The following is a 14,279-nucleotide window of genomic DNA, read 5'->3' as shown; positions in this document are numbered from 1 at the left end:
ATGTGCACGGAGATCGGAGACATATCACTCCTAGAGCAATACCAGAATGCTGTGCAAAGGGAACACTCAGAACACAACAAAGAAAAGAAAGTGTCTTCAAAATAAAAAAGATATATAAAGATAGAAAACAAGGTAAAAAAAAAACCTCTCATAGCAAAAGACAAAACATAAAATATGAGAGAATAAATTAAACACATAGGCAACTAGCCCGTAAGTTTCTTTTTTTTTTTTTTTTTTAATACTTTTTTTCTTTTTGAGACATAGTCTCACTCTGTCACCCGGCTAGAATGCCGTGGTGTCAGCCTAGCTCACAGCAAACTCAAACTCCTGGGCTCAAGCAATCCTCCGGCCTCAGTCTCCCAAGTAGCTGGGACTATAGGTACCTACCACCACACCTGGCTAAGTTTTTCTATTTTTAGTAAAGACTAAAGGGTCTCACTCTTGCTCAGAGCTGGTCTTGAAATCCTGACCTAAAGTGATCCTCCCACCTTGACCTCCCAGAGTGCTAGGATTACAGGTGTGAGCCACCGCGCCCGGCCTCCAGCCCATAAGTTTCAACATCTGACTAACAGAATTCTGGAAGAACATGGGGAAAATGAAGATGAGAGAATGAGTAGAGCTATAGTAGAAGAAAATTTCCTTGATGTAAAAAACAAAAACAAACAAACAAACAAAAACAACATGTCAGAAAGTATGTCAGAAAGTGCCTAGTACAGTGAATGAACAAAGCCCTGTGCCGAGACAGTCATTCATTCACGCAGCACACGCCATACACAGTTTCAGACGGTAGGGAAGCAGCTACCATGTAGACAACTCCACTAACTGTTCCCAAGGAGCTCATACTTTAGGCACAAGGGACAAAAGCAAAGCAAGTAATTAAAAGAGATAATTTCAGGTAACTTTAAGTACTAAGAGGAAACTAAGGAAGAGTGATATGGTCAAGGGCGAGGGTAGAGTGGGCTCCCCCAGGCTGGGCAGAGAGGGAAAGCCTCTCTGAGAAGGTGGCATTGAAATTAGAAGGAGGCTCCAGCCAAGACAAAATCTGAGGGTCTCGTATAGATGACTCCAAGCGATGGGGGAATGGAAGTATGAGCCTCTTAGACCAGTGGAAGATCATACTGAGATATTTTTTTGAGCTCTCAGAACACGTGAGAAGCTAAACACAGATTCAAAGAAAACAAAATAAATGAAAATAAGGCAATCATTAATTCCAGGAAAAGCAACGTTGCACAAATGAGGAAATCTAATCATGATACAAGTTTCAAAAACAGAAGGTGGAAATATCAAAAAAGGCTTTGACCACAATTTGTGAATGGAAAGCTGCATTGCCCATTTACCAAGCTAGGTGGTCATAAATAATATCTCAATTGGATTAATGTATATGGCATTCCTTTAAAATATACAGGTAAATTCCAGAAGAGACAAGTAAAAAGAATTTAAAATTATTGCCCCTGGGAATTGGGGTTAGTCTGGAGACTTCCGGTTCTTCGTTATGAACTTCGAAATTTTATTTCTGTTTTCTAATTATAATAAAAATAATTTGATAGAAATAGAAATTATTCTTGATTTATTAGTGATGACAAATAACAATAGCTAACCTTCAGTGAGCACTTGTGTGTGCCCACATCAAGCTGATAGCTTTACTTGTGTTACACACATAATCCTTGCCTACAATCTTCTAAGGCGATTACTGCTAACATCACCCCATCTTACAGAAGAGGATGCTGAGGCTTACACTGAAGCAACCACACAGTCAAGATCCAAATTCAGGTTCAACTCCAGAAATTGGGCTCTTATTCTATACCACCTTTCAATTTTTAAAGGCTTTATGTCCCATGCCATTCTATTAGGCGCCATCAAGAAGCCACATACCTAGTACATGCATCTAGCACACACACAATGACTTCTCGTGGAAAAATAACTCCCAGGACAAATAAGAGTACAGTATTCTGTAATCTAAATAAGCTCTGATTTGCCATTCCTTACCCCCCTCCCTGCCCCCAACATTCTAAGTTGGCCAAATGGAATTAAAGCTTTTGTTATTCAAATGTCGGGTGGAACACATCTTAGAAAACCCCACTGAGAATCCAAAGCAAACAGAAGCGTTTGTTGGCACCAAGCACCAAAAACTGGACAATGAAGTTCTGCTAAATGAAGAGATCCCGACAAACCTATCTACATACAGTTAAGAAATAAAAGTTAAGGTTTTCATAGCTCTCAAAGAAGAGTTTCCCTCCTCCTTTGGGTGAGGCTATGGGGAAATCGACATTCAGATCCATTGCTGGTGAGGGTAAAAATCGGAACAATACGTGTGGAGGCAACTTGGTAATATTTATTGCGATCCCACTTCTGGGAATTTACCTTACACATATACACACACAAGAGAAGTGATGAATGCGTGAAGCTATTCATTGCAACATTGTTTTTAATAACTAAAGATTAGAAACAACCCAACTGCCTATCAAATGGGGACAGGTTAAATTACAAAATGGAATAAATTGGAATGCTAGGCAGTCCTTAAAGGTAGTACTTACGGGCATGGACTCTGTAGGCAAAATGCTACAAATCTAGGGCCACCCTGGATGACAAGATCATACTGTTAAATCTTCAGAGATTCTGCTGTTTAATACAGCCATTATTAAAAAAATAAATTATATAAACATATGATTACATGATATAAAAACAAAGGTAATATTTAAAACTCATCACCTTCTAATTATTTTACTATTACCTATGCCCTTGCCTAGGCTATTGAAGTCTGTTATATCTGTAGGATAGGAATATTATATTACATATATATATTACATTATATATTATGGTGTGTGCTGAGAATCTCCTCTCAATTTGGTGTTCAATGTCTTCAAGCCGGTGTCTTGAAACCAGCCATGGTGGCAGTATTTACATCTCAGAAATTGGCAAATGCCACAGAATGGGGCTTTTTTCTTAGAGAGCCATTTGTTAAACATTTGTCAGCACTGCACTGGTTACAGGTGACCCAGGCCTCAGTTTTGCCGTCTGTAAAATCAGGATAATAATAGCACCTACCTGATAGAGTTGCTATGTGGACTTATGAGTTAATGTCTATTAAGCCCTTAGAAGAATTCCAGGCAGGCAACGGGGTCAATGCTAGGGTTAGCTCTGCCTCAGATACTATCACTGGTACAGAAAGATCGCCAACCTATGTTATTAATATTACCATCTTTTTTTTAACAACACTCAGAAAAGTATGTACGAATGCTATATTTTAGATATAAAACAGGGAAAATTAAAATTACACATTCATAGTGTCTTGTATAAAGAAGCCTGTAAGGACACACAACAAAATGAATTAAAGGGGTTTCCTGTTTTATCTTTGGTCGGAGGAGTGGGAAGAAGCAGGTGGATGTGGGACTTGGGTAAGAGCCAGACTGTTCACTGTACATTGGATTTTCACTGCATGTTCTGTTTTTGAGCTATGTGGACATATTGCCTATTCAAACCATTACATTCAAAATGGAACAGTTTTCATTAATCCCATAAGCCTTTCCTCCTCATCTTCTGTAATCAGAATGCTATGAGAGTCACTCTGCAAGGGTAAAAAGGGACCCAGACCAAGGTGAGACCCTGGCCTGTGCCCTCCAAGAGTGTGCTCCACTTGGACAGACAGACCACACATGGGGACAAGAGCTTGGAGGGAGGCGCACGGGTCTGACTGCTGCTGCGCAAACACCACAGAGCTTTGTTCTTCGACCACGCAGACAGGAAACGGCTCTTCAGAGATACTTACCCTGTTGTATAAGGGATGTTTATGCCCCCTAGATTAATGCTTTCACATCCAACAATAAATAGGGTTGAAAAACACAGTAAAGACACACCACTGCAGATCATGGCTAGTTTTGCAGATTCTCTGGCACCAAGTTTCAATTTTTTTATAATGTAGCCTCCCAGGACAATACCAACACCAGCACTGGGGACAATGATAACACCTGGAGAGAAAAGAAGGAGAGGATTAATTTGAGCTAGTGTATACTATTATCTAATTATTCTGCTTCTACTTGCTCATTAGTACTAAGAATCAAAAATCACTCTGATCAATACATTTTCAGTGTGTGTGATTTTATAGTACAATATTATTTTCAACACATAGAATCAACAAAGGACTCATATCCAGATTGTATTAAAAACTTCAACAAAGCAATAAAATAAAGGCAAACAACCCACTAGAAAAGTGAACAAAACTTGAGTAGGTCCTTCACTGAAGAGAAAATCCAGATGACCAATAAACACATGAAGGGTGCTCAACCTCATTACTAAGAGAGACATACAGGCTTTGTATCCAGTACATAGGAACGGTAAATACTTGGGTGATGGCTACCCTAAATACCCTGACTTAATCATTACACATGCTGTGCATGTAACAAAATTTCACATGTATTCCATAAAAGTGTACAAATTTACCAAAATTTTTTTTAATTTTTTAAAAACCACAATGAAATACCACTATAGACCAATCATATTGGTAAAAATTTTTAAAGTCCGACAATATCGCATGTTGGCAAAGATGTTGCACATTGGAAACTTGCAACATGTTAGTGGGATGTTGACTTCAACACTGCTTTGAAAAACAGTGTCGCATTAATCTCGTACAGTTGAAGAAATACACACCCTGTGACAAGCAACTCCATTCCTGGATCTATACCCTGAAGAAACTCATGCACATGGGTACCAAAGAAAATGTACACAATACCTGAACCATCATAATAATAAAAAACTGGAAATAAACCAAATGTCTATTAATAGATACATTATACATAGAATATTCATATCATGCAGTACTACTATACCCTAATTAAATGAGAATAAATGTAGCTACACACAACTATGTGGGTGAATCATGCAAAGACAATGTTGAATGGAAGGAACAAAATGCAACAGAACACACATGACATGATTACATTTGTATAAAATTCAAGAATCTGTAAAACTAAAAAATATTGTCTAGGAATACATATGCAGGTGGTACAACTATGAAAAAAACCTAGGAAGTCATTACCATTAAAAACTAAGAGAGTAGAGGAATGAGTAGTATCAGGAAGGGATACAGGCGGCTTCTCCAGTGCTGAAAAATACTTCATTCCATGACCTAGGTAATAGTTACTGCTACGGTATGAATATTTTTGTCCCTACAATATTCTTATGTTGAAATTCTAATCCCCAAGGTGATTAGAAGGTGGGGTCTTTGGGAGGCAATTAGGTCAGAAGAGTAGAGGCCTCATGAATGGCATTAGTGCTCTTGTAAAAGAGGCCTGAAAAAGCTACCTTGCCCTTCCACCAGGTGAGGTTACATGGCGGGAGTTTACATGTGAGAAGACAGCTTTGTATGAGAAATCAGGCCCTCACCAAACACTGAATATGCCAGTGCCTTGGTCTTGGACTTCCCAGCCTCCAGAACTGGGAGAAATAAATTTCTGTTGTTTATAAGCCACCCAGTCTATGGTAATTTTGTTATAGCAGCCTGAACAGACTAAGACAGTTACAAAGTGTTTACTTTATAATTATTTATTATCTCTAAATTTTGTCTAACGTACCTCTGGGTGTGTTATTTTTCATAGTAAAAAATAAAGAAATAGTCATGGTGCCTGCCCCAAGAACCTTAAAATCTAAAAACGAAACAAACAACTTAATAGATAACTAGAGTACAATAAAATAACTATACAAAGTGCAGGGAGAAGACAAGAAAAGAAGCATCCGAGTCTTCCCTGGACAGAATAGGAAAGGGCTTTACACAAGTGGCAGTATTTGAGTTGACACTCAACAGATGAGACAGAATCTGTCCAATGGACCAGCACAGAGAGAACATCCTGCACAAGGAAAATGTGTGCAGAGAGGCATGAGATAACAGATGGGAGGAGTCGGAGCTGCCTAAAGTATCGAGAGTGTGGAATGCAAGCTGCAGGGAGATGGAAAGACACGGGGAAGAGAGGTAAGGCAGAGCACAGGTGATCTCTCTGCCAATGGAGGCCCCTGAAGAATTCTGAGCCCAGGCTGACGGGAGGGGAATTGTGTATCACAAAGATGGTTCTTGAAGTGAGATGCAAGACAGCTTAGATGGGGTCAAAACTAAAGGAAGAGAAGTGTAACTGCCAAGATCCTGGTGAGCCACAGGAAGGCCCTACATCAATGGCACAAAAAATTAGACAAGGAGGACACGGAGGGAGGAAGGACAAGTGCATGTCATCAGATGGTGCTAAGGATCCAGAAGGAAAGGAAAGGCTTGTGGGGAGCAGCTCGATGGCCTCCACATAGACGTGTTGAGTGCAAAGGGCCTGAGGGACAACCCCGTAGGAGTACCTCACCCAGGTGCACCTGCACCTGCACAGGGAAGAGCTGGGCTGGGGGATTTATAACCTGTAGCTGAATTCAGGGCCTAGATAGGATGTTCCAACAAGAGGGCACAGAGCAAGAAAAGAAAAGGGTCAAAACCAACATGCAGAAGAGCATCAATGGCAATGGGATATCATGAAAAGGTGAACCCCCCTCAGAAGCCAGAGGAAATTTGGGGAAGAGAGACATCATAAGGGGGAAAAATTGGGGCTTTGGGTTCAGAAAGACTGAAGGTCAAGTCCTCACTCCATCTTTCATAGCCATGTAATCATGCATGAGCTTCCTAAACCCTGGGACTCAGATTCCTTTACTTTATCATGGAGATGTCTTCCTTCCCTATTAGAATGAAGATCACATGCACCATCTCTGTAAGCAGCTACAGCACATAGTGTGTGGCACACAATATAAACTGTCATTGCCCTTACAACTGTGCCATAGAAAACCAAGGAGAGAGAGTTTCAAGGAGAAAATGAACAACAATGTCAAATGCCTCTGACAAGTCCAGAAAGAAATACCAAAATGAGACAAAGTATCACTAGAGCTCTTGGCAAGAGCACTTTTAGGGGTGTCCTGCAGGTTGAAGCCAGACTGCAGTGGGTTGAGTAGTCAGTCATGAGGATCTAGACATTGCGAGTCCAGACTGCTCCTTCCAGACATTGGCTATAAAAGAAAGGAGCGCTGTACGTCTAGAATTAGAGTGGGCCAAGACAGAGTTGGGGTTTGGAGGATTTTATCTGTTTGCTAAGATGCAGAGATAACTTAGACATGCTTATATACTGAGAAAAATAGACTAAAAACGAGAGAGGTTGAACATAGATGGAAAAGTTTACCAAATGACAATGCAAGATCCTCGGGAAGTCAGGAGAATATGGAATTAACAGCACAGATGATCAGCTTAGCCCTGGACAGGTAAAGAGATCCCTTCATCTGGGCTGGAATGAGGAATGAGCTGGTGGGTGGGTGGTAGTTCCACAGATGTTAGGTCTTCTGCTTTGTTTTTTTTCCATTATTTTGAAAACATTATGTAATACATGTTTGTAACAAATCATTTGAAAAACACAGAAAAGCGTGAAGGAACAAACATTCATGCTTACATTCTGGCCTATTTCATTGCAGCCTTTGTGGGTTTTGTTTTGGTTTTTTAGAGAATTGATAATGTGCTGTAGATTCATATTTTAATAGCTTTAGTTTTTGAGTGTTTTTCTGTAGAATGGGAAACAAAACTAACACTTAGAGGGAAGGGATATTGAGAACTTTAACGTGGCCAAGGGTTGGAATCCCCATTGCAGGAAAGTAAAGTGAGCACTAAGTAAGAGTATGTAACAGGCTTGGCAAATGGAGGCTACCGTGGGTCCAGATGGCATCGCGTACCAGAAGTCTGCAGCCCCACCCACACACACGGGGTGGCTTGCTTCAGCGTGTTCAAGAATCCACATGGTTGTTGTAAAGGAGAGGAGGAAGAGGGTTAGGTTAACTTAAAGTCTTGAGTTTTTTCCTGGTATCTAGTGTTCATTTTGTAATCCTCACCAGACTCCTATAAAATGGTCCTTTTATAGATGAGGCAAATTGACAGCTCAGAGGAGTGGCGAGCCCCATACTGCACAGAGCAGGAGGGAGAGTCTGGCTGAAAAATGACATCTCCGTTACCGGCCTAGAGCTGGTCCACACTACCGCACCTGCCTCTTACGGCTAGCAGGTCCCTAGAATCTTGTGGGTAAAACAAGCTGGCTAATAAAGTATCCTCCTCACTAAGGAAGACGTACACAGGCTATCAATGTGATTAAACAAACAAGGCTTTACCTTTAGAATGAAAACTGTCCACTCATAAAACTCCTATTTCAATGAAACAATTTATGGAGTGACAGCTACTGTACTAGAGCCTCAGGGTAACAACAAAACAAATCATAATGAAAAAGCAGCATAATTTATTTGACTGCACATCCTAATTAGTCTTCAGCTCTTAAAAACACAAAACTTGTCATCAGTAAATATGACGGTACATCAAACAGATTGAAGAGCCATTAAAATGTTGTCCTGGTATCTCTGTCATCCGCATCTCGCTGCACTAGCAAAACAGGAAGGACTGGTCACTCATTCCTGCTAATCTGAACATCCCCAGATCTGCGGCGTGAGAGGGAGACCCAAACGTTTGCTTTGGGGAATTTTAGGCATCTTGGGACAAGAAGGGAAGATCTGGTGCGGGGGCGCCCGGGGGAACAGGGTTGGACAGTGGAACCGCCTCACTGGCCCAGGGTACACCAGCGGTAGTAGTTTGGGGTTTGCAGAGGGGCTGGGAGTCAGTTCCTCCACCCACCACCACCATCTAGGCAGAAGTCACCGTCCTGCCCCTGGCCCCGTCTGAGCTGAAATTCACGTCCCTGGCTGGAGCCGTCCTTCCCGCCGCGCGCTGTCGCCAGACCCCAGAGAGACTGCGGGCGGCTCACAGCCCCTCCTCTGCGCCTGGGGGCCCGAGTTCGCCCGGGTCCCACCCAGGTGGCAGGTCCTGTGCCCCGCGTCCCTGCTTCGCGCGCCCTCTAGTGGCCACGACGTGGGGAGTGCGGGACACAGGAGGGCGGGAAGAGGCCATCGAAGGACGCCCAAGGACACCTCCGATGTGGTTGAGGAGGAAGGCGAGGGGGACAGAGCTGGAGAGATGGGAATGCCTGCACCGCGCCCAGGGACAGGCCCGAAGTACCAGTGGTAGAGGAGAGAGGCCAATACCATTCCAGATGTCCAGGAAAGAGTGTGACCTCCGTAGCCAGATTCCCTGAGTTCAGATCTCCGCTCAGCCACCTAACATGCTGCATGTCCTCAGGCAAGCTACTGAATGAACATTTCCAGGCCTCCTCTGTGAAATGTGGAAAATAACAGTACCTTCCTCACAGGATGGTAAGGATTAGACGAGTTAAGACAAATGAAGGGCTTAGAACAGTGTCTGACCCACAGTATACACCCAATAAATGCTGGCGATCATCGTCATCATTTTAACAAGTATTAAATGCCCAATCATCATTATTATCTGCCTAATAGTAGTGAGTTTAATATTTGCACACAAATTGGAATTATAATTAGGCAAGTTCCTATATGCTATTTAATCCATGAGGATTTAATTTAAGCTATTTAGTAATATCAATGGCCCAACATAAACCTGTATGTGTTCTTTATACAAGCCTTTGGTATTTAGCAACTATGTGTTCTTAAATACATAAACCTCTGTTAGATATTTAGCTTCTTGTGTATTTATCCAAAACTAAAGAACTCACTGCAGCATTAAGTGCTAACAAAGCAGAAGATTGTGCTTTGTTCATAAAAGGTCCAGGATTATCCTGCTGCTTCCCAGTTGGAAATCTACTTATTTATCCAAGTAAAAAGACTATTAATTGTCCTACTTCCCTTCTTTCTCTTATGTCAAGCACTATTAACCCCTAACATTAGATTTTGAAGTTTATACTCTAGGTCACACTATTGCCTGCCCTTATAGAGCTGTGGCTGCATGGAGTCAGAGGCCTTTATGAAAACTAAATTAATCAGCAAATATTAAAGCTTATGGATGCATTTTTCCTCTTTATTCCAATTTTTGTCAATGTGTATTGTAAATATAAAATATATTTAAGATTAAGGCCGGGCGCGGGTGGCTCACGTCTATAATCCTAGCACTCTAGGAGGCTGAGGCGGGCGGATTGTTTGAGCTCATGAGTTCGAGACGAGCCTGAGCAAGAGCGAGAGCCCGTCTCTACTAAAAATAGGAAGAAATTATATGGACAGCTAAAATATATAGAGAAAAATTAGCCGGGCATGGTGGCGCATGCCTGTAGTCCCAGCTACTCGGGAGGCTGAGGCAGGAGGATCGCTTGAGCCCAGAAGTTTGAGGTTGCTGTGAGCTAGGCTGATGCCACAGCACTCTAGCCCGGGCAACAGAGTGAGACTCTGTCTCAAAAAAAAAAAAAAAAGATTAAAGCATGATTTGGAGCACAAGAAAACCTTGAACTGAAGAAGAAAACATAATTGGATAGTGCATTCATTATCAAGAATGTTTTAGGTTCAGGGAATTTCAACCGTGCTGTTGCTATTAACAATAACAATTCGCTTTTACGGTACCCAGCGCTAGACCCTGTCATCATATCTGTCACCAACACTAAGCCCTTTCATCGTATCTGCCATGTCTATTGTGTTTGCTTTTCTTTCTGCTGGCTTTCTGTAAGTTTTCTGTACATATAGGGTCTATATTTTCAGGATCTTCCTAACTGTCTTGCACTTACGAGGGCCTAGTGAGTGTATAGATGAATTAACAAATTTTGTTATTTAGAACTTATTATATAAAATCTTTAAATGATTTACTCATTCATTTCTGTTTTCAATTATTCCTTGAACTAGGCTATATCTCATTTTACAAATAGAAAATCTGAGAATCTAATTTGAGGCTAAAAGAACTTGCTAAAATCAGTTTAAAACTGATAGGCACTAGATATCTAGACTGATCCCTGAAAAACCTCACTTTTACCAAAATTCTGAATTGAACATTATTCGCAAAAGTTTAAGTTGCCAAGCCACCAAAGGTAACAAAGCGTGTGATGTGATGTCAGGTCTCTGAAACTTCTTTTCTATTATGAAATGACAGTAGTGTATAATGTCCCACTGTGGTAAACTAAGTTAGTACAGATGGGTTCTCAGAATCTTAGACATTCTCATGTTCTTTGTTCTAGATTCACTGCCTCTTTCTGTGTTTTCCACATCCAAAAGTTTTCTTTAGTTCAGTTGAAAATAAATGGCTTGCAAACCTAAGACTATGAATAAATAGAGAATGTCATTGTAAGCCCTTATGACATCCAGGTTCTATTGCTGTCTTCAGGGAAGAGAGGTGGGCACGGAGAGGGGAGAGAAGCAGAATGAGCACCTGGAAAAGAAGGAAGTACCATTCATTCACTCATTCATTCTCTCTTTCTCTCCCTCGCTTTTCCCTTTCTCTCTCTCTTTCTGTGTGCCAGTACATGCACATGTGTGTACACATGCACGTGTACACATACACACACACACACACACACACACACTAATGCAGACTATATGCCAGGTACAGTGATAACTAATCTAAACATAGTATCTCATTTAATTCTCAAAATGTTATGGATTTTGATGCTCTGAAACCAAAATGTATCTTATAACCAATTTAGCCTTATGTTATAGTCTAATTAGAAGCATTTTTCTTTCATAGTAACTCAAAATCATGGTGTCTTGCCATCAATGGTATCTTAGGTTGGAAGGATTATGGTGTTCTCTCCACATCACAGAAAAAGAAACACCTAATGAGTCCTGGAGCGAGGAAACCAACTCAAGTTTATGTGACTTTCCCAAAGCTTATGCTCTAACCTTAGGACACAAAATAAATGTTTTCCTCTTGCCCAGAGTAAATTGTTTTACCCTTCCACTTTCTCTGGCAAATATCTTCTTACAGGAAATAAGTATCAATTACTGTCAGAAGGGAACAACCAAAAGAGATTATTTTGAAAATCCAGAACTTGAAGCTAGCAAATTTTAAACGGTCTGAGAATAGACAGCAAAGTATACATTCTCATGAACGATACTTAAATGCACAAAGGAAAAAGGCACAGTCTATCTCTTTCTCTTTCATATTGCTCAATCTTACTATTGTGAAAAACCGCAGCAGTCCCTTCTCAAACAATGAACTGAGTGTGTTGTTAGAATAAGTTTTTTGTTCAAATTCAGTGGCTCTTCTAAGACAGAGAACAAACTATTTCTTTAAAGCCGTAATACTTCATAGCATAACTTCAAGCCAAATCATAAAGTCCCTGTTTGGACTTTGGATTAGGAGAGTCAGCCGGTGTTATGTTGAGCTCCACAGCACGGGTAGCAATCAAAGCTCCCAGCATCTGAAGAGAAACCTATAGACGCAGTGGAAGAACTAACAGGAAGTCCTTTTAGGAATTCTCCCGAGGCAGATACGTTGGCAAAGTAGTCAGCCAAGCATAAAGCTGTCGCAGACCAGCTGTCTCAAGTTTTGCCCCTCTGTAACTACAGTTAGAGGCGACAGTGTTAGAAGTAGACCTCATGCCTCAGTTTCCTCTCTCAAGTACCTCGTGCCGGCCACAGTGTGGCTCAGATGGGACGGACCACTTGCAGCTAACCAATAGAGAATGCCCTGAAATTTCTAGCATGGCCTTGCTAAAATTATTAATAAAGGCTTTCAAGGGAATTACACATTTCTAAAAACCTTAGTCTCGAAGACTTCAACATGGAGATATTTACATAAAGCCCATATCTAACTCCGCTTAGGCCAAATGGATCTCATTCACCCATAATAACACTTTCTTCAACTCTTTGCCAACACAGGGAGACACTGCAGTAGGAGAGAAATGTGAGAACCCCAACCTCCAGGATTCAAGGTCTTGGGAACACTGACGGAAAGGTAATAAAAAGGAACATTCAACAGAGAAAACAACCACGCTTTTCATCTCGGGTTTCTGCAAAGCTCTGGCTGAAATAATGCATAAAAGCGAATGCCGAGCTGTGCCATGAAAGGGATTCAAAAATCTAATCAAATTAATATTTCATCTTTTATGGCTTACAAACCTAAAAGAATTTTCTGCATCCAGGCGATAAAACCACAGAGAGCAAAAACAACTTGAAGTGATGAAATGCAAAAATCAGAGTGTTTACTTCAGGTTTTCCCTGGTTCTGGGAAACTGAAGGTGAAAAGCTTTAAGCAAATGACTGCAAGGGGAGGGGGCGCCTTTGCAGAGGAAATTTCACAGGAGAATAATATAGTACCTTATTAAGTTTTTCAGCTATCAAAATAAGCCTCAAACGACATTGGGATCAAGTTACTGTACTTCGCTTCCATTCACAGAGGCAAAGCCTCCAGATGCGGCCCGTGCCAAGTGCAAAACCCCCTTTGGAGGCCCCTCGGGTAAGATCCATTTTCTGTCAGCAGTTTTCAGCGTCTCCTCTGTCTATTGTTGCCTGATCCAGCAGCTCTCAGAGCCTTAAGGTACAGAGTGGATTGTCATGACGCCCACTCCTAGCTGAGCTGCAAAAAACCTGACGAAGCTAGCCTTCCCCTGGGAGAAGTAAGCGGAGTTTAAAAACTCTATGCATCTGGAAGAAAACCTGAGACAAACTTCTACACACCTGAACTATACCTGTTAGAGTGCCCTTGCTCCACAAGGGCCAGGTGGAAATTTTGCTCTTGAGAAACCATATTAATTCTGCCAAGCGAATAGGGACGACCAGAGAAGCCATTTCATAGAGTCAAATCATTCATTGAACCACATTGTGTCTCTTTTTTTTAATTGACAGCTTCATTAAGCTATAATGCTCATGCTATACGATTAGCCTAAAGTGTACAGTTTAATGTTTTTTAGTGTATTCACAGAGATGTGCAATCATCACCAATATAGTTTAATGTTTTTTAGTGTATTCACAGAGATGTGCAATCATCACCAATATTTTAGAACATTTTTATCACCCCCCAAAATAAGCCCTGTACCCATTAGCTATCACAGCCACTTCCTCCCAGTCCCACCACCCCAGGTCCAGACAACTACCACTCTACTTTCTGGCTCCATAGGTTTGCTTATTCGACATGTCATATAAATGGAGTCATACAATATGTGTCTGGCATCTGTCACTTACATTTTTCCAAGGTTCATCCATGTTGAAGCATGTGTTAGTTCTTCACTCCTATTTATAGCCAACTAACATCCACTGTATTGATATATCACATTTTGTTTATTCATGCATCAGTTGATGGACATTTGAGTAGTTTCCATCTTTTGGCTATTACGAATACTGTTGCTATGAACATTCATGTACAAGTTTTGTGTGAGCATATGTTATCATTTCTCTTGGATATATGCCTAGAAATAGAATTTCTGGATCTACGTTCCTTAACTCTATGTTTA

At 41.1% G+C, this 14,279-nt stretch overlaps 1 protein-coding gene across 3 annotated transcripts in view; it reads right to left on the bottom strand.

Moving 5' to 3' along the window:
- The window catches only part of SLCO5A1 (solute carrier organic anion transporter family member 5A1), a 133,899-nt gene that overhangs the window by 18,689 nt on the left and 100,931 nt on the right, over window positions 1–14,279 (bottom strand). For all 3 annotated transcript variants that reach the window (XM_069466389.1, XM_069466391.1, XM_069466392.1), the window contains one exon: window positions 3,767–3,965. In XM_069466389.1, coding sequence (XP_069322490.1) covers window positions 3,767–3,965 — 199 coding nt within the window. The remainder of the gene's footprint in view (window positions 1–3,766; window positions 3,966–14,279) is intronic.

Source organism: Eulemur rufifrons, chromosome 3 (genome assembly GCF_041146395.1).
Source record: "Eulemur rufifrons isolate Redbay chromosome 3, OSU_ERuf_1, whole genome shotgun sequence".
Taxonomy (NCBI): domain Eukaryota; kingdom Metazoa; phylum Chordata; class Mammalia; order Primates; family Lemuridae; genus Eulemur; species Eulemur rufifrons.
Note: the sequence above shows the minus strand (reverse complement) of the source record. Positions and strands in the feature narration are given on the sequence as shown.